General features: G+C 44.7%; 1 protein-coding gene and 1 long non-coding RNA gene across 6 annotated transcripts; one reads left to right on the forward strand and one right to left on the reverse strand.

Moving 5' to 3' along the window:
* Nucleotides 1–7,049: 7,049 nt before the first annotated feature.
* On the reverse strand, nucleotides 7,050–20,917 carry CHAMP1 (chromosome alignment maintaining phosphoprotein 1). 5 transcript variants are annotated; one of them, XM_059378263.1, is made up of 4 exons: nucleotides 20,829–20,917; nucleotides 18,254–18,316; nucleotides 15,686–15,757; nucleotides 7,050–10,567 (listed from the first exon to the last, which is right to left on the reverse strand). In XM_059378263.1, the coding sequence occupies exon 4, from the start codon at nucleotides 10,511–10,513 to the stop codon at nucleotides 8,069–8,071; it is 2,445 nt and encodes an 814-aa protein (XP_059234246.1). In that variant the 5' UTR covers nucleotides 10,514–10,567; nucleotides 15,686–15,757; nucleotides 18,254–18,316; nucleotides 20,829–20,917; the 3' UTR covers nucleotides 7,050–8,068. The 5 variants fall into 5 exon arrangements, with proteins under 5 accessions (XP_059234246.1, XP_059234245.1, XP_059234243.1 ...); XM_059378262.1 differs by having other exon boundaries at nucleotides 15,686–15,787; XM_059378260.1 differs by lacking the exon at nucleotides 20,829–20,917 and adding an exon at nucleotides 20,496–20,603.
* On the forward strand, nucleotides 10,739–15,675 carry LOC132002974 (uncharacterized). The gene is made up of 5 exons (XR_009400091.1): nucleotides 10,739–10,940; nucleotides 11,530–11,627; nucleotides 11,952–12,013; nucleotides 12,591–12,764; nucleotides 14,554–15,675. It is a non-coding gene; the product is annotated as an uncharacterized LOC132002974 (long non-coding RNA).
* Nucleotides 20,918–21,154: the final 237 nt, after the last annotated feature.

A 21,154-nucleotide genomic window follows, 5' to 3' on the forward strand; every position in this document is an offset into this window, starting at 1 on the left:
GACTCTCTGGTCTCCGTTACAAGTTGTAAACTCTGCCATTAGGCAATACATAATGGACAGGGCTGTGTTCCAATAAAATTTTCTTTACAAAACATGCAGTAGGCCGTCTGTGGACCGTAGTTTGCTGACTCCTACTTAGAGTATGGATCAGAGTGGAACTCCCAATGAGTGAGCCGCTGTGTTCTCAGTGCTTATTATATATAGGGCTTTGATCCGGAAACACAAGTGGAGCCAAGATGGACTGAAGACTCAAACACAAGACCTGAAAGCATAAAATTCCTGGAAAGAAACATAGAGGATTCGATCCTTGTCACCAGTCTTGGAGATCATTTTCTGTATTTGACATGAAAAGCAAAGACAACAAAAAATAAAAATAAAGAAATGGAACTACATTAGGACTAAAAAAAGTTTCACATGAAAGGAACCCATTTATAAAATGAAAATGCAGCCCATGGAGAGAGAAAAATATCTTAACACAAGATACCTAATAAGGGGTTAATATCCAAAATATGTGAGGAATTCATACGACTCAACAGCAAAAACCCTACAAATTACCCAATAAAAAAGGGGGCAAAAGACCCGAATAGATCTTCTTCAAAGAGGACATCCCAGATGGCCAACAGGTACATGAAAAGGTGCGCAACACCATTGCTCATCAGAGAAATAGAAGTCAAAACCCCAAGGAAGTATCACCTCACACTTGTCAGAGTAGTTAAAATCGCACAGACAAGAGAGCAAGTCTTGGCAAGGTTGTGAAGGAAAGGGAACCCTTGTGCACCATTAGTGGGAACGCCAAGTAGTAAAGCCACTACGGTATGGCAGTGTGGAGATTCCTCAAATTAAAAATAGAACTACCATATGATCCAGCAGTGCCACTGTGGGCACTGTTTACACGTTCATCACAGCATTATTCACAGTAGCCAACGTATGGAAATAACCTCAGTGTCCACAATGGATGGGTGGATAAAGAAAATGGAATATTATGTGGCCTCATAAAAGGAAACCCTGCCATTTTCAACAATGTGGATGAACTTGGAGGGCATTATGCTAAGTGAAGTAAGCCAGACAAAAAAGACAAATACTGCATAGTGTCACTTACAGGTCAGTGTGAAAAAAAAAAAAAAGTCCAACTCCTAGAAACAGTAAAATGGTGGCTGACAGGACTAGTGTGTGAGGGAAATAGAGGTTAGTGAAAGTCCTAGGTTATTCAGTTATAAGATTAAGGTCAAGGATCTTATGTATGACCTAATGACTGTTGATAACACTGTATTGTGTAATTGGAATTTGCTAAGAGTAGAATTTTCTCATCAAAAACGCAAATATGTGAGGTGACACAATCTCATTGTAATCCTTTCATAATGTATACATGTTACAAATCAGTATGTTGTACACTTTGTTACAGATCTGTCAGTTATACCTCAAAGCTGGAAAGTAAGTAGGTAAAAACGCAGTACTCCCTCTGAGAGTTTCCTGAGATCTGTCCCCAGGGCTTCCCGAAAGTCACTTTGAGATTACCGATTTAAAACAATAATACATCTGTATGACGGGTTACCTTGGTATAAAGCACTTCCATATACACTTCCCAGTTTTGGCTTAGACTCACTTTTAAGATTGGTTGGGTAGGACATAGATGAACTCCCTTTTATAAACTAGGAAACAGGTTTAGAGATGTCTAACACCTGTTGCTGGCAAAGTCAGAAGCTGCTTTCATATCTGTAAAGTTTTTATTAATAATTACCCAGAAAAAAAGGTTTCTGAGTTTGCCACATGTCTAAGAGATGGTAGAAATGTTCTTCACATGGACATACCCCATGGGAGTTGCAGCCTACATCACGGGGAGGGGATACAGTGCTCAGTGTGACTGAGGGGCGGTGTGGGGCTGGCCACCTTTTGGTTTGCCTTCTATATTTGCCTTTCAAAATTTTCTTTTTTTTTTTTCTATTGTTTCTCATTTTAGATTCCAGTCTGGTATTATTTGGCTATCTAATAGTTTTAATAATTATATTCAAATGTGAACCTAGCAAAGCAGAACATTAACTATCAGTATTTTAATGGATCTCAGTGTTGCTAGTAAATTATAAACACCAGCTAACTGAAGGAATTCCTCAAATCTGACATGAATTAGGCATTCTGAAGAATCTCATTTACATCTTTGGAAATAAGTTTTCACTTGCTTGATAATAGTGCTTACCAAGGCATCATCTCCCACTTCTTGAGTCATGTGACAGTGAGACCCTTGGGGTAAGATGAGGCAGCTCATAGGCAACAGGTTCTCTGTACAGATCTTCACAAGGAAAGTTGGGGGTGTGGCTGTGGCCTGGGGGCACCTCTGGCCGTGTCCTGCACACGTAGGGGACCCAGCTGGTGAAGAGCGTCGGCTTCTTCACATCCCACCACGAGAAAGGATCTTTTAGGTTCGCCTGTCATGGAATTCTCATTTGTATCTGTTTTCTCAACTCTGATAAAAGGAGAGAGAATTATCTACACTTTAAGTGGATTCGTTTGCTATTCTGTTCTTATCTTTAGAATTAAGGACATGTCAGAGATTAAAGTGAAGAAGTAAGTAAAGTGAAGAATTAGGTATTTGATTTGTTTGATCTGTGTTAATAGCAAAAAAAGAGAAAAATGACAGAAAATAAGTTTATTTTCAGAACAGTATTCAGTCAACAGGGTTTTTTTTTTTTTAAAAGCAAATTAGCCTACTTCAATCCACCAGTTAATTGTTTCAACCCAGCCCCAGCTATAGCAAGTTTGAATCATAGTAATTGCTATATGAAGATTCAGTTTTAATTCTTTATTTTTAAAATTTGTCACTTCAGTGAAGTTTAGAAAAATGCTGTCTTCTCTGTGTGAGCTTCTGTTGGGCTGTATTTTGGTGGAAAGCTAACAGCTTCTTGTAAGTGCTTCTCCTTTGTATCAAAAGCATGTTTATCATGTAATGTTTTAAATTTCTCCCCAAATTCTTCACTGTTACACATCTATAGGAAAAATAATTACATTAGTAACTTTGTATCACAAAAGATGTCCTGGCAGACTTAAGCAGTCTCTCCCTTAGAGGAATGGCATTTTTCAACAATAATAGCATTTTTAGTAAAACAGTTCAAATTATTGTCATCGTAGAAATTATTGTCCTGTCAAGGTGCCAAACTCAGAGCTGTGTTGCCTACATATAATTACCTGGCCACACACGCTTGAGGTAGCCATTTCCTACATCACTTGGACTCTACTTTTCTGAACTAAAAAGTGGAACAACTGATTTGACAAAGGATTCTTGTGCCACTCTAGGGTGTGAGGGCCAATGTAGGAGATGTTTGGGTAACAAACTCTGGCAGTTATTGGATGTCTTAACAGCTGGTAGAAACCATGATATCCAGACTCACGCCTTGCTATGGACTGAACTTTGTCCCCGCAGAGTTCACGTATTAAAGCCCTAACTCTCCTCCCTCCCCCGTGTGAGTGTATCTGGAGTGAAGAAGTCATCAGTGTTCAATGGGCTCATAAGGATGGGGCCCTGATCTGGTAGGATTAGTGTTATTGTAGGAGGAGACACGAGAAGGTGGCCATCTGCAAGCCAGGGAGTCCTCACCGAAATACCTGGCACCTTGATCTTGGACTTCTGGCCTCCTGAACTGTGAGATAAGGATCTGTGTCTGAAGCTGCCCATCTGCCCACTGTATTTTAACAGTGGCTGGAGCTGAGTGAGACAGGCCTGTCCCAGGAAACCTGAGGACTGAGAGGGTGCAGGAAGGAACCCAGTGGTGGCTCCCCTCTCCTGGATCATCCCAACAAGATTTGGTCATTCCTGTGTTACAAAGAAAATTCCTCAGGCAAAAGTGCTACATCAAAACATAAAATGGAAATGTCCTCCAGCTAGCATTTGAACTCCTAACACTACATCCTACATACAGACCCACACAAGTACAGACAGTAAGCACACCAGCTGTCCCCACACCCTGCTGTAACAGGAGAAATGGGAAATGTCTGGCTGGCAGAATACTGACACTGAAATGTCCACAGTGTGTTACAAAGTTAGAATTGCAAGATGTGCTTTAAGAAAGCACACATTGGATGTTTAATGTTAAACACATTGGATGTTTGTGTGTGCTAGAAAATATCTGAAAAGATGTGTACCAATGTGAAGTAGAGGGTCAGTTGTTCTACAACAAAGGAAGAATACTCAGCGGGGAAAAGATCTCCCCAGTGAATAGTGCTGCATTCTGGACAGTTGTGGGCAGAAAAATGAAATCAGACCACTTTCTTACACCACACACAGAACTAAACTCCAGACAGATTAAAGACATAAATGTGAGACCTGAGACCGTAAAACTCCTAAACCATAGGCATTAATCTTGTAGAAACCAGCCTTAGCAACATACTGGTTGGGTGCTGCATCTCAGGCAAGGGAAACAAAAGCAAAAATAAACTCTTGGGATGACACCAAATGAAAAGCTTCTGTACAGCAAAGGAAACCACCAACAAAACAAAAAGCTTACAGAATAGAAGATACTTGCAAATGACATATCTGATGAGGGGTTAATATCCAAAATACATAAAGATTATATCAGTTCTGAGAAAAAACAACCAATCTGATTAATAAGTGGGCAGAAGACCTGAGAAGACATTTTCCCAAAGACATGGATGGTCAAAAGGGGGCACATGGGTGGCTCAGTCTGTTAAGCATCTGCCTTTGGGACCTCATGATCCGAGGATCCTTGAATTGAGCCACACACCTTGGGCCCCTTGCTCAGCCGGGAGCCTGCTTCTCCCTCTGCCACTTCCCCTGCTTGTGTGCTCGCGCGCTCTCTCTCTCTCTGACAAATAAATAATCTTCCAAAAAAAAAAAAAAAAAACCATGAAAAGGTTCACAACATCCCTAATCATCAGGGAAATGCAAATTAAGACCACAATGCGAGATCACACTTCTATTAAATTTAGATTCTATTCAGAGTGGGTAGAATAAAAAAGACAAGAGGTAACAAGAGCGGGAGAGGATGTGAAGAGGGAACCCTTGTGCACTGCTCTAGTGGGAGTGTAAATTGGTGCAGCCACTGTGGAATATGGCATAGAAGTTCCTGAGAAAACTAAAAATGGAAATACCATATAATTCAGTAATTCCACTGCTGGTTATTTTCCCAAAGAAAACAAAAACACTAATTTGAAAAGATACATGTACCCCTGTGTTTATTGTAGCATTATTTACAATAGCCAAGATACAGAAGGAGCTTGTGTCCATCCACAAATGGATAAAGATGTTACAGATATATATGTGTGTGCATGCACACGCGTGTATATATGCAGACGATGATTACTCAGTCACAAAAAAGGAATGAGATCTTGCCATTTGCGACAGCATGGATGGACTGAAGAGGGTTTTATGCTAAGTGAAATAAATCAGAACAAAAGCAATACAAATGATCTCACTTCTATGTACGATCTGAAAACAAGCAGAGACAGACTCCTAAGTACGGAGAGCAAACCAGTGGTTGCCGGAGGGAGAAGCAGCTGGAGGCTGGGCACAACGGCTGAAGGGAGGTTAAGAGGTACAAACAAAATACTCAAGCTTTTAGGAGAAATACGGGAAATATACCACAAGTTAATAGTGAATGCAGGTAGGGTGAAGATGATTTTTAGTTGTTTTCTAATTTTTAACAGGATTTATGTACAAAAATAGATTTTCATTCTCATTCCAAATGAATTCAGATCTGAGTTAGTAAGCATCCTTCTGTCTTCATCTAAGACAAAGCTGTAGAATATTAAAAACAAAAGGAGTGTGGTGCCTGTTTGGCTCAATTGGCAAAACATGAGGCTCTAGATCAAGGATTCAAGTCCCACGTTGGGTGTAGACCTTAAAAATGTAAAAAAAAAAAAATCTTAAAAAACAAAAACAGTATCTGCTACAGACAGATCCCAGGTAAGTCAATAGGTCACCTAAAATATAAGCGTCAGCCCCATGAATGTTCAGTGAAGTCTAGTAATCTTTCATATTACATAAAACTCACTGGACTGAGCTCATTTAAAATAGTTGTAATTACAGAGGAAAATAGGATCACATTGACTAGAAATGAAGATGTAGATAGGGTCACACTGACTAAAGCTACTGTATAGGAGGCAAAATTGCCAAGGTTAAAAAAAAGGGGTGGGGTAATCTTGATCCTGAGGTAACATGAGAAAAAAGTGGAAAGCCATTAAGTGAGGTGAGCCAGGGACACACTGGCTTGACCAAAGGCCAAAATATTCATCCATCTCCTACTCTAGCATAGTATTTTCTAGATTATGAAAAACCCACAGTAGATGGCAAGTCATCTGGGATCTGGTTGGCTCCACCTTGAGCAAAGGTCTAGGAAGGATTCTGTGAGAAGTTTGCACCAGAAGTGCAAAGTCCTAAGGAAAACAATCTGTTACACTTAACAGCTGGTTTGAGACCGAAGGCCTCCAAAGGGTTTCTGGGTGCTGCACACCTTTGTCTTTTCCAGTCCTCATTTTGAGTCAGTTTAGGTGAGAACAAGACCACCGTCTTATCCAAGGAACCCTACTTATCCTTCTTGTTGGCCTAGAAGGCAACTCCAGTACTGGAAGGTTTTTCTCAAGGGGCCCAATGTAAACTGACATCAACTACTCACCAAAGAGGTGCGGCCTGGAGCTTGTAACATCCTCCCAGGAATCTATAAACACCAACATCTTCCCAGGATTCTATAAACACAGTGTCTTCTCAATTGGCATATTAATTTGGATGTTATGAAAAAAAGTGCTTGCTGTTCAAAAATGTCTGGGAACAGCTTCATTAAAGGCAGTCTCTCAGCCCTTGGCTGCATAGGAGAACCCTCATGGCACTGAATGCTTCACATGGGTTTTACCAGTCAGCCAGGATGTGGATCTCTCACAAAATGTAGTGTTTCCCTCATGTACCCGACCACAGAGCTGAGAAAACACAGCTTAGAAACTGCTGCTCCAGATGGGAAAATTAGCATGCTGAGAACAGGGGGAGAATCATGGGCTCTCGCTATCACACAAGGAAAATTACACAAAAGAAAACACACACATAAGGGTGCTGCTGACATGAAAGCCTTTGTTTTAATTTGGTTGATACACATTTGACAAAATATTTTAGAACAAAATGATCCACAAACAGGCACAAGGTATTTACGGCAACAACTGTGGAAAACATACAATCGACATACTCTCAAACAGAAATGTCTCCTTACAAAAGTTTCTACTGTGAATCTGGAAGACTCTCAGGTCCTACTCATTACTAGGTCTGAACCCCACCTAGAAGGCGTGTTAGGCCCAGGAGCAGGAAGTGCAGTTCCGACAGGTTTGGCAGTTAAGGATCATCTGTTGGTGTGAGCTCACAGGGAAGCAAAGAGACAGACCCGGGAGTGGGGTGGCACGGGGGACGGCGGTGCAGAATGGAAGACTCAGAAGGAACAACTAAGGACAGGACCTAAGTCACACTCATCTTTCCCAGTTTCCTAGAGAAAGCCACAAATCTTCTTAAACTTACTCAACATCTCTTTTAGCAGAAAATCAGCAACCCTGAGACTCCAATTTTCCATGACATAAAAGCTAATAAACACCTAGAACTGCTCAAGATTTATAAACTAACTTTATATGATCAAAAAGGAACTTAAGATCTGAAAATATATTGAAGAGAAAAAAATTTCTCAAATTTTTCATGCCTAATTCTCAAACATTCCAACTAATAATTTCCACTGTCTGAAGTTAGTTTCACAAAAAGATACACTTTGACTAGATGTTTTAAATTGAGTACAACTTGCTCTTGGTAAGTGGGCCTCCGACATCTTCATAGGATTCAAATATATTCAAAAGAAATTAGAGAAATTTTATCCATTGGAATAAAGTTACAAATTTATTGACTTACAAGATAGCCACAGAGACATGAAAAAAAAAAAAAACCCAAAATGTTCATTCTCTGTAGTACTACTGAGACAATTAAGCACAGTACAGCATACACATCAACAACTACTGGTCCAACTATGCTATCTAACTATGCTTTACACAGTTTCAACAAACAAAACTGTAGATCACATACCCACACCATGTGTAAAAATCAAATCGGCTGCTCCTCCAGTGGCTGTTCAAGAGCTTCCATCAGCTTTTTATTTGCCTCCTCATTATGCCGGCTTTGACAGTGAGTTAAATGTTTCTTAAAGCCTCTTGGGAAATTTGATTCAAAATTACAACGTGGACATTTAAGTAAACTCTGCCCGTGGGCTGCTACATGATTTTTAAGGAGAGATTCCAAAAGGAAAGCCTTTCCACAAATTGTACATTTGTAAGGGCTATGAACATTATGCTTATTAACCAAATGGTGCAAAACTGCACCTTTTTTCATAGCTCGACAGCAACAAATTTTACAGTAATACTTTCCTTTTCCACGCTTCATATACTTTGCAATCTCTTCCTCAGAGATAAAAGCCTCTTTCTCTTCAGTAAATTGTAAGACATTTTTGGACTGCTCTGGACTAGTCATGTCCATTTTGTTCTCTTTACTAAAATCAATAGATTCTACATCAACCTGTTCTTGATCACTGCTTGATTCTTGGCCCTTGCTGTCTAGCACATCTAAATCTGCTTTTATATACTCACTGCTGCTCAGCTCAGCATCTGAGTTCTCTTGGTTGTCCCTCTTGAGCTTCTTTGAGGAAGGAAATAAGGTGTCAGAATCTAAGAGTTTCTTAGGTGTAGCTAGTAGTTCTTCCTGAACCAAAATATCACACTTTTGATCATCTATGGCATCTGTCTGTAGTTCATCACCAAGCTCCACTCCCTTCTGAGATTCTGAGAAGAGAGCAGATTTGGGAAGTTCAGGGAAAAGGGTGTGTTTCCGGGGCTCGGGAAAAAGAGCACGTTTTCGTGGTTCAGGAGATGCTGGAGGGGCTGTTTTGCTGGGCTCAGAAAACAGGGTGGGTTTTCTAGGTTCGGTATCAAGAGAGAGAACAGGTTTCCATATATCGGAGGTTGCCTTAGGGGACTCAGATGGTCCAGAAGGTTTCCGAGGTTCAATAAAGAAGGAAGACTTCCAGAGGTCAGGGGAACCACCACGGGAACTTTTCTGGGACTCGGGAAAATCAAGTGAAGCAGGGGAAGTTTTTCGCTGATCAGAAGAAAGCTTCCAAAGCTCTGGAGATCCTGAAGGTTTTCTGAGCTCTGGAGATCCCGCTGGACTGCGGATCTCTGGGGACAATGGTGGGCCTGGTTTGCGAAGCTCAGGAGACAAGGGCGGTCCTGCTTTGCGAAGCTCAGGGGACACCGAGGGAACTGCCTTCCAATGTTCAGGTGACAGGGTGGGAGCTGTTTTTCGGAGTTCTGGAGGGCCAGACTTCCACGACTCAGGAGACCCAGGGGGAGACTTCCAGGAGCCCGGTGAGACTGACGAAGACTTCCAGGATGCAGGGGACACAGAGGAAGCTGGTTTCCATGGTCCAGGTGAGATAGAAGGAATCGGCTTCCAAGGACCAGGAGACACAGATGGAGCAGGTTTAGCTGGCTTCCAAGGTCCTGATGATGCTGAAGGACTGGATTTCCAAGACCTTGGGGATCCAGGTGGCCCTGGCTTCCAAGAACCTGGTGACACAGCTGGGGCTGGTCTTCTGGGTTCTGGAGAGACAGCAGGGAATGGCTTCCAAGGTTCCGGAGACTCCGATGGGGATGGCTTCCTTGGCTCAGGGGAGATAGTCCGGGCTGGTTTCCGAGACTCTGGAGATGCAGTCGGGGATGGACCCCAAGGGTCAGGGGAAGCAGCCAAAACTGGTGACTCTGGAGATGAGCCTGAAGGTGGGCCCAGTGTTTCTGGGAAATGGGAGTGTTTCTGGGGTTTAGTAAGAGAGGCCTTTACTGGCTCAGGAGATATAGGGGCAAGTTTCTGTGGTTCTGGAGATGGAATAGGGACTGGTTTCTGAGACTCAGAAACAACAGGGACTGATTTTGGAAGTTCAGGAGAAGAAACAGAGGAAGATTTTGGAGGCTCAGGAGAAGGAAGAGAAGGTGTCTGTGGCTCAGGAGAAACAACAGCGCCAGGCTTCTGAGGCTCCAGGGAAGTGAGAGGTGTAGGTTTTGGGGATTCTGGAGATAAAATTGGGCCAAGTTTCTGTGTTTCTATGGAAAGGGCAGGTATGGGTTTTGGGAGTTCTGAATTAGAGGGTGTTTTCTGGTGTTCCGAAAGAGGAGGGCTTTTCCCAGGATCTGTTTCTTTGTTTAGCTGATTTTTTGGTTTCTCATTCCACTTCTCTGGGCCTGCATGTTTAGAGGTGATGTGATAGTACACATTGGAGTACATCTTGCTGGTGAAGAAGCACTTATGGCAGTGGAACAGCTTTGCACTTTTCTGGTAAAATATCATTTTACCCAACCCACCAGCATCCATTTCATCACAAAATTCTGGATGGGCGGTGCCCATGTGGATCTGCACATTTTCATAATCTGCGCCTCGGAAACTGCAGTGGTCGCACTCCAAGCGTGATGGTGGTTTACGGATTTCCTGGAATACTTCCATTTCTCTTTCTGTCACAACACACGCGATTATCTTCTGTAAAACCTTTCAACAGTACTGCAATAAAGCAGAAATAAATTATTTTCAGGGAATACAACTTTGAAAAAAAAAACACTGTTCTCTATCCCTTCTGTAACTGCATAATTTTAAGTCTGGAATAGCATGTGTATTTATCAGATACCTCAATAAAGATTTTGAAGAGAAAGGAAACATGGAACTAACCTTTAACTGAGATCCAGGAACTGTGACTTTTAGAGGTATCACCTCATGTAATCCTCCTAAAATCATGACTCAGTATTATTTTTATTTGTAGATGAAGAAACAGGTTCAGAGAGATGCCTCACCCAGGTTATAACGGTGACCCAAGCCTGACCCCAGAATCACCTACCATGTGCCTTACATCTTGACTCTGAACCCCAGAATCAACAAGGTAGCTGTCAGCATATAAAGCTTAGCCAACACCGAAATTAACGGTAGGCAATTTAAGGCTGAGCAAGGAACTAGCTCCACTTCAGAGAGCATTTGTTAAACTAAAACTAAAACATGAAAAGATGACTTTTTAAAAATATCAACACATTTTGTAATGTTTTATCCATCCTAATATCAAGTATTTTATTTATTCATTTAATAAATGAACTATTTTCTGTGCCCTGTTTTTCTAGGCACATGGGTTTAAAGAGAGGTCTTATACTATGGTGCTTAGCCACATGTGCACAGATGGCTCTCAAGGAAAGACGCTCAAGTCTAGATCTGGAATGATGTAAAGGCAGTTTGTCTGGCAAAGGGCAATTCGGATGGATGACACCCTTGAGGCAGGAGCCTGCCTGCCAGTATTAGAAGTTAGGGTTAGGGTTAGCAAGTCTTCGAGGGTGGTGGAAAGTACAGGAGCTCATAGTTAAAAATGTAGTCATTTATGCAGAACAACGTATTTACACAGTATCACTTGTTCTATGCATACACAATCTTGCACAAACACATCCTACACGAATGAGATATTAAACACACTGCTTTCATTTCAGGAAGAGAAAGTGGCTCTGGAGAAAGAAGACCAGGCTCCTGAGGCTTCAGGGCGAGGAGAAGGTTTAAGAGATTCTAGAAACCAAAGGAGGCCAAGTTTGTATGTTTCTACTTATATAGAGAATAAGCACTAAATTTCCTTGCGTATCCTGAATTGGGGGTATTTCTGAAGGAAAATTCCTAGAAGTGAATTACCTGGTTCAAAGGTGATTTAATTTAAAATCGACACATTTCATAAAACTCTCAAGTACATACCAAGCAACAGTGTATATACCAGGGATAATTCCCCAACTCCCTCATCAATACTGAGCATTATTAAACTTCTAAGTAAAAGCTGGAGTTGCAGCATTATTTTAAGGTGCTTTTCTTTAATAAGAGTGAACATTTTCCCTTGTTTATTAGCCGTTGTGTATTTCTTTTGTAGGATGTGCCTTGTCCATTTACTTATCTGTAAATAGTCTGCATAAAAGAAATTATCCCTTTACTGTAAGTATTTTCCTAGTTTATCATGTCTCTTGACTTTATGGTATGTATGTGTACATATATATGTGCTTTTTTTCCACACACAGCTAGTTTATGTAAAAATTAGAAACTTAAAAGGTATTTTCCTTATGACGGTTATATATTATGCTTTCCCGCTCCATTACTTTTTAAAGCAGTCAATATTTTTTTCCTATGATTTTGAGGATTTCATTCTTTTTATATCTGTACTTTTTTGGGGGGAGGGGCAGAGGGAAAGAGATCTTTAAACAGGCTCCATGCCCTGGGTGGCAGAGCTCCACTTGGGGCTCAATCTCACAGCCTTGGGATCATGCCCTGAGCTGAAACCAAGAGTCCGACGCTTAACCAACTGAGCTGCCCAGGTACCTCTTTATATTTGTATTTTTACTCTATCTGGTAAAAAGAGACAGGGATTCAGCCTATTTTTTTCCACTCCAAATGGATAGTTCAGTTGTCTCTGCAACTTTTTTTCTCACTGATCTGTAATGTTCCCTTTAGCATTACTAAATTTTGTGTTTAGAAATCCATTCTGGACTCTGTTTTATTTTTAAATTTTTTTTAGGCAATCTCTATCCCCGACATGGGGCTCAGCTCAACTCAACATGGGGCTCACACTCTTCCAACTGAGCCAGCCAGGCACCTCGGACTCCCTTCGATTCTCTACCGGTTCCATCTGGTATGCTCCCCTCAACATGAAAACTCAACAAGTGCTAAAGGAGATTCTGTGACATACACAGTGAGTTTATCCAAGTGAATGAATCACAAAGTCCTTCCTCATTAAATTATGTCCTATCCTTTACCAAAAGTATCAGCTACCACCAAGAGCAGACACTGTTTTCTGTGCTAATAGTAATTACAAGGTTAAAACGTGTTCCTTCCACATAACTGCTCCTCAAAATACAGTAAAGACTAGACACTTATCTATATTCAGTGGCTCCCGCTTTAATAATTTCAAAAATATTAACTTAAAAAATTTAACATTTCTAATTTTGATAACTTGTTTTTAAAATGTTATTATTGACACTGTTTTCTATCACCCATATCACTGGTGTTTCATTTGCATTTTGGGGGTACGGTCTAAATTTAAAAAGGTGAGAAGACAGTTGAGGAAACAAGTGCTTTTCAGAAAGTAGTAGACCCTTCTGAATTACCCTGCAGCCATCCTGGCTTTTAGAAAATTGTTTTTAGGGCTATACAGACTAAAAAAAGAACATGATCACTTAGTACCGAAGAAAAATCTCTGAAAAGAATCTTCAGCTAACAAACATAGTGAGGAAAAGGTGTAGAAAGAACATGTAGGTTAATGACGCCCCTCAGGCCCAATGTCTCATAGAACTAGAAGAATGTTAAAAGGCTGCAATATCTCAATAACCCCATCTGGCCATAAGTGGCCATAATGAATAGTCCAGGGATGTTCCTATTAAATAAGGTGGACATCAGATATTAAAGCACACCATTATATTACAATATGCCCTACATCAAATATATTATAACACAGAGGTTAAGACCTCATGCTTGCTGGGTTTGAGTGAGTCCTGTTTCACTCGATGGCTTTGTTAAGTTGCTGAATCTTTCTATGCTTCAGTTTCCTGGACTCTCCAATGGTTCTGTAGCATATTTAGAACAGTATCTGGTGGTGAGCCCTCAGTGTCAGCTATGATTATTAAACTAGAAACCACAAGGGTAGCATCTAACAAATACTTTACTTTCTGGTAAGTAAATATTCCACAATGACCATGGTAAAGTTCGGGCTGACCAACACGCAGTATCTCATCTGAAATATACTCAAGTCCTACTCACTACAGGAAGCGAGGCTTTGTACTTTCATGATTTGAGTTTCTTAAGCTTAAATGAACTGCTAACTATGGAGACTTTCCCCACCTTCTCAAGAAAGTGGGGTATAGGGCGCCTGGGTGGCTCAGTGGGTTGGGCCGCTGCCTTCGGCTCGGGTCATGATCTCAGGGTCCTGGGATCAAGTCCCGCATCGGGCTCTCTGCTCAGCAGGGAGCCTGCTTCCTTCTCTCTCTCTCTCTGCCTGCCTCTCAGTGTACTTGTGATTTCTCTCTGTCAAATAAATAAAATCTTTAAAAAAAAAAAAAAAAAAAAAAGAAAGTGGGGTATAGGGGCACTTGAGTGGCTCAGTCGAGCCACTTAAGTGGCTGCCTTCGGCTCAGGTCATGATCCCAGGGTCCAGGTTGGGCTCTCTGTTCAGCAGGAGTCTACTTCTCCCTGCTGTTCCCCCTGTTTGTCCTCTCTCTCTGCCAAATAAATAAAATCTTAAAAAGAAAGAAACAAATTGGTGTTACAGTAGGAGAAAATATTTTTACTTAGTGACCTCTTTCCTCACTTTGCCTGATTTAAAGTCCCATCAACAAAACAACTTTTTTCATTTCCTGTATGTTAACTCATCAACTTTTTACCGATACTAACTCATAAAATAGAGGGTCATCAATAAGCCCAGTAAGCACAATATAGGAATCAGATTACGAACTGTAAGAGTAAAGCATTTTCTTTTATTCCCACAGAAATTACTGGGCACACTATTCGACCATCAGGAAGGTTTTAAAAAGTGTTTCTGGCAAACTTACCCAATGAAAAGTTGACCTCTCTAGAAGTGCAACAAGTCGAGAGCTGGTCTCCTCTTCACCACACCCTCTATCCCGACGGCTGCCCAAGTGTTCCGGTGCCTTTCTACAGGCAAAGCTCTACCCTGTTTCTCCCTATTTCTACTTTCCATTGGCTGTATCTGCTTCTTGCCTCTCTGGAAATTCTACACTAACCCTACATTTTACAGCTGCTCCTGTAAATTACTCTATCTTTGATGAATATCACTTGGGCTAATCCCTGCTGCTTTTGCCTCCTGCAGCCTCCAGCTACCCCAGCTTCTCAGATCTGACGGACTCCTTTTGTTCTTAATTACTGTTTGTTCAATCATCAGCTTTCTCACCCCTTCATCCAGTGCCACTCAGTCAGTTCCTCAACCATCCTGTTCCCTCTGGTCTGTGTTAAACCCCACGACTCCTCAGACTTCAGTGCTCCCATCTCTTCCACCTGTCCCTGCCTATTTCCTCTTCCTACCATCACCTCTTCTGGCCGGTCTACCCAAACCTGCCTGCTCCCAGGCCTCATTATCATACCCTAATAACCTCTTACTTAAAACAAAAACAAAAACAGGAATTGTACAAAATCCACTTCTCAAACCCCGAACTCTATTATCTATGTGCGTATCTAGTACACATTCGTCTACTACTATGTAGGAGTGCATGCATCTTCCTTCAGTATAAGCACTTTAAAAAAATGTTCACATCTTAAAAATATTCTCCTAAATGTTAAAAGGCAAACAAAAACATATGGAAAATTGTTAGAGTAACACTATAGGGGCGCCTGGGTGGCTCAGTGGGTTAGGCCTCTGCCTCTGGCTCAGGTCATGGTCTCAGGTTCCTGGGATCAAGCCCCACATCGGGCTCTCTACTCAGCAGGGAGCCTGCTTCCCCTTCTCTCTCTGCCTGCTTCTCTGCCTACTTGTGATCTCTCTCTGTCAAATAAATAAATAAAAATCTTAAAAGAAAAAAAAAAAGAATAACACTAAATCCAGGACAAATACATCCAGAGCAGGAAAGAGATAAAGATCTGCAGGCTTTTCTCTGGCAGACTTACCAGCTTATCTTCCTAGAAGTCTTAAGAGTATGTCTTCCAAGGGCAGGCAAGTCTACATGGCTTCTGAGTGAACTACAGAAAACAGACAAGGATGAGTTGGACCTGGGAAAAATAAATAAATAAATAAATAAATAAATAAATAAAGGAAGTGTAACCAAAACTACACTGTGCTAATCTGTAGCCTGCAGAAGAATTCTGCCTATTTCTCTCATTGTTCTGCTCCCCCGACAGCGGCAGGGATCCAATCCACTTGCTTAATGAAATACCACCAAAGATGACCACGGATCCTACCCATGATACCAAGCACATCTAACTCTGCTTTAAAACCTACTATGGAATTAATGTCCTTGTCTAGAACCGCAGCACTCTCAAACCCACTATTTCACTTCAGCTGACAGGACAGCACTCAGCAGACTGCTGCTGTGACCACAGACTACAGGAACAGCTGATGTTCTGTCCATTATCCACACTACACTGCAGGGCAGCAAAGTACCAGGCAGCGAGGAAGGGACAAGAGAATCAACAGGACTAAAGGGCAGAGGAAAAGGCTTCGAGCAACAAGGAAGGAGAGGGGTGCTTCAGTGACGACTCAAGGACTCAAGTCTCTTCACACGTGGATTTCAAAGAGAAAGTATCAGGGTCTGGGTAAGTTTTTAATTTGAAGAGAAAGGAAGAAAACTGGCCACAAGCAAGCTAGGTAACAGCTCACAACACACTTCTGCTGGTAAGTTCCGGCACATTCCTCAGCCTGTGGTCATTCTGATAGCTGTGCACTCCCCGCCTCCAGTCTCCCTTCCTGGCAATCCACTCCATACAGTTTCTAGCCACATCCCAAACACAAAAACTTAGTGGCATTTGCCTACCCACAATTCCTCAAAGTATCCCCAATATCACAGCATGCGGAGCTCTTCACCATCTGTCTGGCCGTGACCGGACCACACCCTATCTTGCCGCCCGGCCCTCCGGCAAGTCTTTCCACCCTTCAGGCAGAATTACTTCTTAAAGAATGGCCCACACGCTCTGCTCTCTGCACCGTCCCTCTTCCGTCCCCCTGTCCCCAACCCTCTTTGTGTGCACACCCCCCGTGCAGCCATCACTCTTTGGTACTCTAAGAGTCCGGCTCTTAGAGGGCAGGGGCTACCCATTCATCCCTGCAACCCTTGCACATCCCTGGCCCACGGTATATGCTCAGAAAGTACCTGTTCATTACCTCTAAAACATCCCATCATGAAGACTGCAGACCTGACCTTAGATTCACAGGATTTTAAAACTCAGAGAGACCTAAGCTACCATCTAGTTTTCAGATCACTGGGATTTGAAGCAGAAAGACTTCAGGGATCACCTACTTCAAAACTTCATTCATAGCCGAGGAAATGCAAACCTAGACATTAAGTAGAATGATCAGGATGAAGCAAATAATCAGCTTCTGACCGAGGACCAGATTATCTATGTTCTTTCTACTTTATCTTGACTAAACTAATGCACTGGAATCTATAAGACCTTGACAAGGCAGTATAATGGGCAAAATCAAGAAGATGAATCCACAGAAAACTGCACTCCACAGTCTACACGGGAAAGATTTGGATCCACTGTCTCCAGTTCTGGGCAGGAAGGACACTTTGAGTTCGTAACACTAAGCAACATGCAAAAGAAAGTAGCCAGGATGGCAGTCAGTCTTTAAAAACATGTCTTTTGTGAGTACAGAAACTGATCAACTTCAAAATTGGAAGAATTGTGGATAATACGTAATGTGTCCTAGGAACAACAAGTGGAAACTAGCAGGAAAACAGATTCTAGCTCAAGATAAAGTTTTACAAACTACTCAATCATGGACTAGAATGAGCTGCTTTGCCAGGTAGGAGCCCTCTGTAATTATAAGGCAATGGCCAGTACAGGACTGAAAGAATCCTCAAGGGACTCAAGTCCAAACTCTTCACTTTACAATTGAGAAAACTGATGCTGATGGAGAAAAGTGGGCCTGAGATCACAAGAGTTAGGTCAGAGGAAGCCACAGAAGATCCTGATTTCCTGATTCTGGATCTCTGCTGAAACATCATGAGGTCTTTCCCACGGGCACGCTGCAACAATGAGTCCAGAATTCGGCTCCTGGGTAGAGGCTAGACACTGAGATTCCTCCCAGCTTTAAGATCCTACCATTCCCCACCCCCCACTAAATTTCAGAGCTCCTAAGCCTACATATAAAAGTAAACTCTACACAGTCCAGACTAAGAACAGTTTCTCTGATCCTACCTTCTGCCTCTACAGACTATATGCTGTCCCTAAAAACAGTTCTAAGTGGTTTGCCAGCCCATCACCACATCACACCTATCTCCTATTCAGTAGCTTCCTTAAAGCCTAACACCTGGTCTTCATTAAAAACTCGGATGCTCTAGCTTTTAAAAACAAGACTCAGTATGGATAGCATGTTCAAGGCTAACTGGGTTCAACTAGTATATACCCACTAGCACTGCTCGTTACCACTAAAACTTAATTAAAAATCAGTAAGCTTTATTTTTTAGTTTTAGGTTAAAGAAAATATTGAAAGGAAACGTCTGTCTGTTTATTTACCTTTCCTCCTCTGCGCACGATTTCTCCCGTTATCGACCTCCTGTGTTAGTACGTTTGTTGCAACTGATGAAGAAATACCGATATATTACTATTCACTGCAGTGCAGAATTCCATTAGGGGGTCATTCTATCTGTTGCACAAGCCTATGGGTTTCCACAAATGCAGTGTCACATACCCAGCATCACACAATGGAACAGAATAGTTTCACAGCCAGAACAAGTCCCTGTGACCCTCATAAACACAGGTCTTCTTATTGTCTCTGGTTTTGACCCCGTCCCTCTTTTAAGACTTTACGTATTCATTTGAGAAAGAGAGAGAGAGAGAAAAGGAGAGGGACAAGGAGACTCCGAACTGAGCGCAGAACCCGATGTGGAGCTTGATCCCACCACCCCGAGATCCTGACCTGAGTAGAAACCAAGAGTCAGAGGTTCAACTGATGAGCCATTCAGGTGCCTCCCCCCATGTATTTTTACAATTATGGTTAAATAGGGGTGCCTGGGTGGCTCAGTTGTTAAACGTCTGCCTTCAGCTCAGGTCATGATCTCAGGGATCGAGGACCTGGCTCCAGCCCAGGTCCTGGGATCGAGCCCCACACTGGGCTCTCTGCTCTGCGGGAAGCCTGTTTCTCCCTCTCCCACTGCCCCTGCTTGTGCTCCCTCTCTCCCTGTGTGTCTCTCTGTCAAATAAATAAATAAAATCTTAAAAAAAATTATGGTAAAATTATGGTAAAATTCAAAGTTTACCATTCTACCAATTTTCAAATGCACAATTGAGTGGTACAGTATATCACAATGCTGTACAACTAACCCCATTACCCATTTCCAGAACTTCTCATCACCAGAAACAGAAATTCTGTACCCATTAAACAAGAACGCCCCATTCCCGTCCTCCCACCGGCCCCTGGTAATCTCTATTCCGTTCTGTGCCAGTGAATGGCATCACACACTTGTCCTGTGTTCTGGCTTACTTCACGTCCAACGTCTATATATAGCACAGCATGCATTAGAATTGTATTCCTTTTGGGACGCCTGGGTGGCTCAGTGGATTAAGCCTCTGCCTTCAACTCAGGTCATGATCCCAGGGTCCTGGGATTGAGTCCCGCATCGGGCTCTCTGCTCAGCGGGGAGCCTGCTTCCTCCTCATCTCTGCCTGCCTCTCTGTCTACTTGTGATCTCTCTGTCAAATAAATAAACAAAATCTTAAAAAAAAAAAAAAAAGAATTGTTTTCCTTTTTTTTTTTTTTTCCTTTTTTAATGATTTTATTTATTTGAGAGAGAGAGCACGAGAGGGGAGAAGGTCCTTCCCCGCTGCGGAGCTGGGAGCCCGATGCGAGACTCGATGCCCGGGCTCTGGGATCACGACCTGAGCCGAAGGCAGTAGCCAACGGAGCCATCACCCAGGCGCCCGAATCCTTTTCCTTTGTAAGGATGACCCCCAGCCACGGTGCACCAGTTTCCTTCCCGTCCGTCTGTGGATGCGCATTCGGAGTACTCCCTCCGTCGCTCTTCGAACAAAGCTGCTGCTCACACCGGCGTACAACGAGCGCTCCGAGTCCCTGCTCTCAGCCCTTCGGAGTCGAAGCCCAGGAGCGGAGCCGCCGGACCCCACGAACTCTGCTGAAGTCGGAGGAAGCACGACCCCCTTTCCTGCCGCATTCTTCGCGGCCGCCAGCCCCGCGCCCCGCCGACACCTGCCGTCTGCGTCCGCTCGCAGCCCCCGGGGGTGGGCGCCGCACCCCGCTCCGCCGTTCCTTCCCGGGCTCCGCGGCTGCGGCGCGCCCTGCGCGGTGCGCACGGGCCATCGGACGCCTTCGGCGGAGAAGACCCGTTTGCAAGCCGGCTGCTCCTGTCGCTGGCCGCAGGAGCTCTTCCCGTAACCCGGACGGCAGCCCCGGGCCGGCTCCGGGGTCGGTCTCCTCCGGGCTGCCCGGCCCGTTCCTGAGCAGCAACAATGACAAAAGCGCGCGCCGACGCGGGGCAGCGAGAACCGCGTCCCGGACGCAGGCGGAACGAGCGCCCCCCTCGCGCAGCCAGCTCCGACCTCCCCGCGGCGCCCCGCACGGCGCCTCCCGCCTCCCGCCGACGACGCGCGGCTCGACCCCCGCCCCGAGGCCCACCCCGCGGCGGGCCCGGCGCAGGCCTGCTCCTCGGTGCGCGCCCGGGGCGGGCCTCCGCACGCCCGGGCCTGCGGGACGCCCCGGCCCGCGCGACGCCCCTGCCCGCCCGCGCGCCCCGCGCCTCACCGGTGGGCCGCGGCGGCGTCCACACTCGGGAAGGACGGCGGGAGCCGCGCTCGCGGTCCCCGGCTGCTCCGCGAGGCCCGGCGGCACGGCGGCCTCCGCAATGGCTGCGCGGCGCAGGCGCGGGCAGCGGGCGCGCGGGCGCGCGCGCGGCCGCCGGACGGGCCGGCGGGGGCTGATGGGAAGCGGGTTTGGCGTCCCGCGCCCTCCGGCGCGGCCCAATCCGGTGGCCGATCGCCGGGCGCCGCTTTGCCGGAAGCACGCTCGCGCGTCGAGCGGCACGCCCCGCCTCCGGAAGTGACGCGACCGGTTCCCCCCACCCCCACGCCGAGGTACCTGGGCGCCGAGTGCCGGGTCGCAGGGCTCGCGGAGCTCGCGTCCGGCCGCGCCGCGGGAAGCGCTCCAGACCCCGACGGTGCGCGCCGGGGACGAGCGGCCGACGCCGCTGGGAGGCCGCCCCGCTCCGTCGGCGGCGGCGCCGCTGGGCCTTTCGGGGCTCTGTGCGCGGAGCGGGTGGCGCCCGTTTGCCGGCGCCGGCGCGTGTGGCCGCCGCTCGTCTTCCGCGTCGTCCCGCTGCGGCCGTGAGCCGCGGCCCGGCCTCGCTGTCCGTGAGCCGACGCCGTCCCGGGAAGGCCTCGGGGTGTGGCTTCTCCCCGCGAGGC

The sequence above is a fragment of the Mustela nigripes genome, chromosome 15 (genome assembly GCF_022355385.1).
Source record: "Mustela nigripes isolate SB6536 chromosome 15, MUSNIG.SB6536, whole genome shotgun sequence".
Taxonomy (NCBI): domain Eukaryota; kingdom Metazoa; phylum Chordata; class Mammalia; order Carnivora; family Mustelidae; genus Mustela; species Mustela nigripes.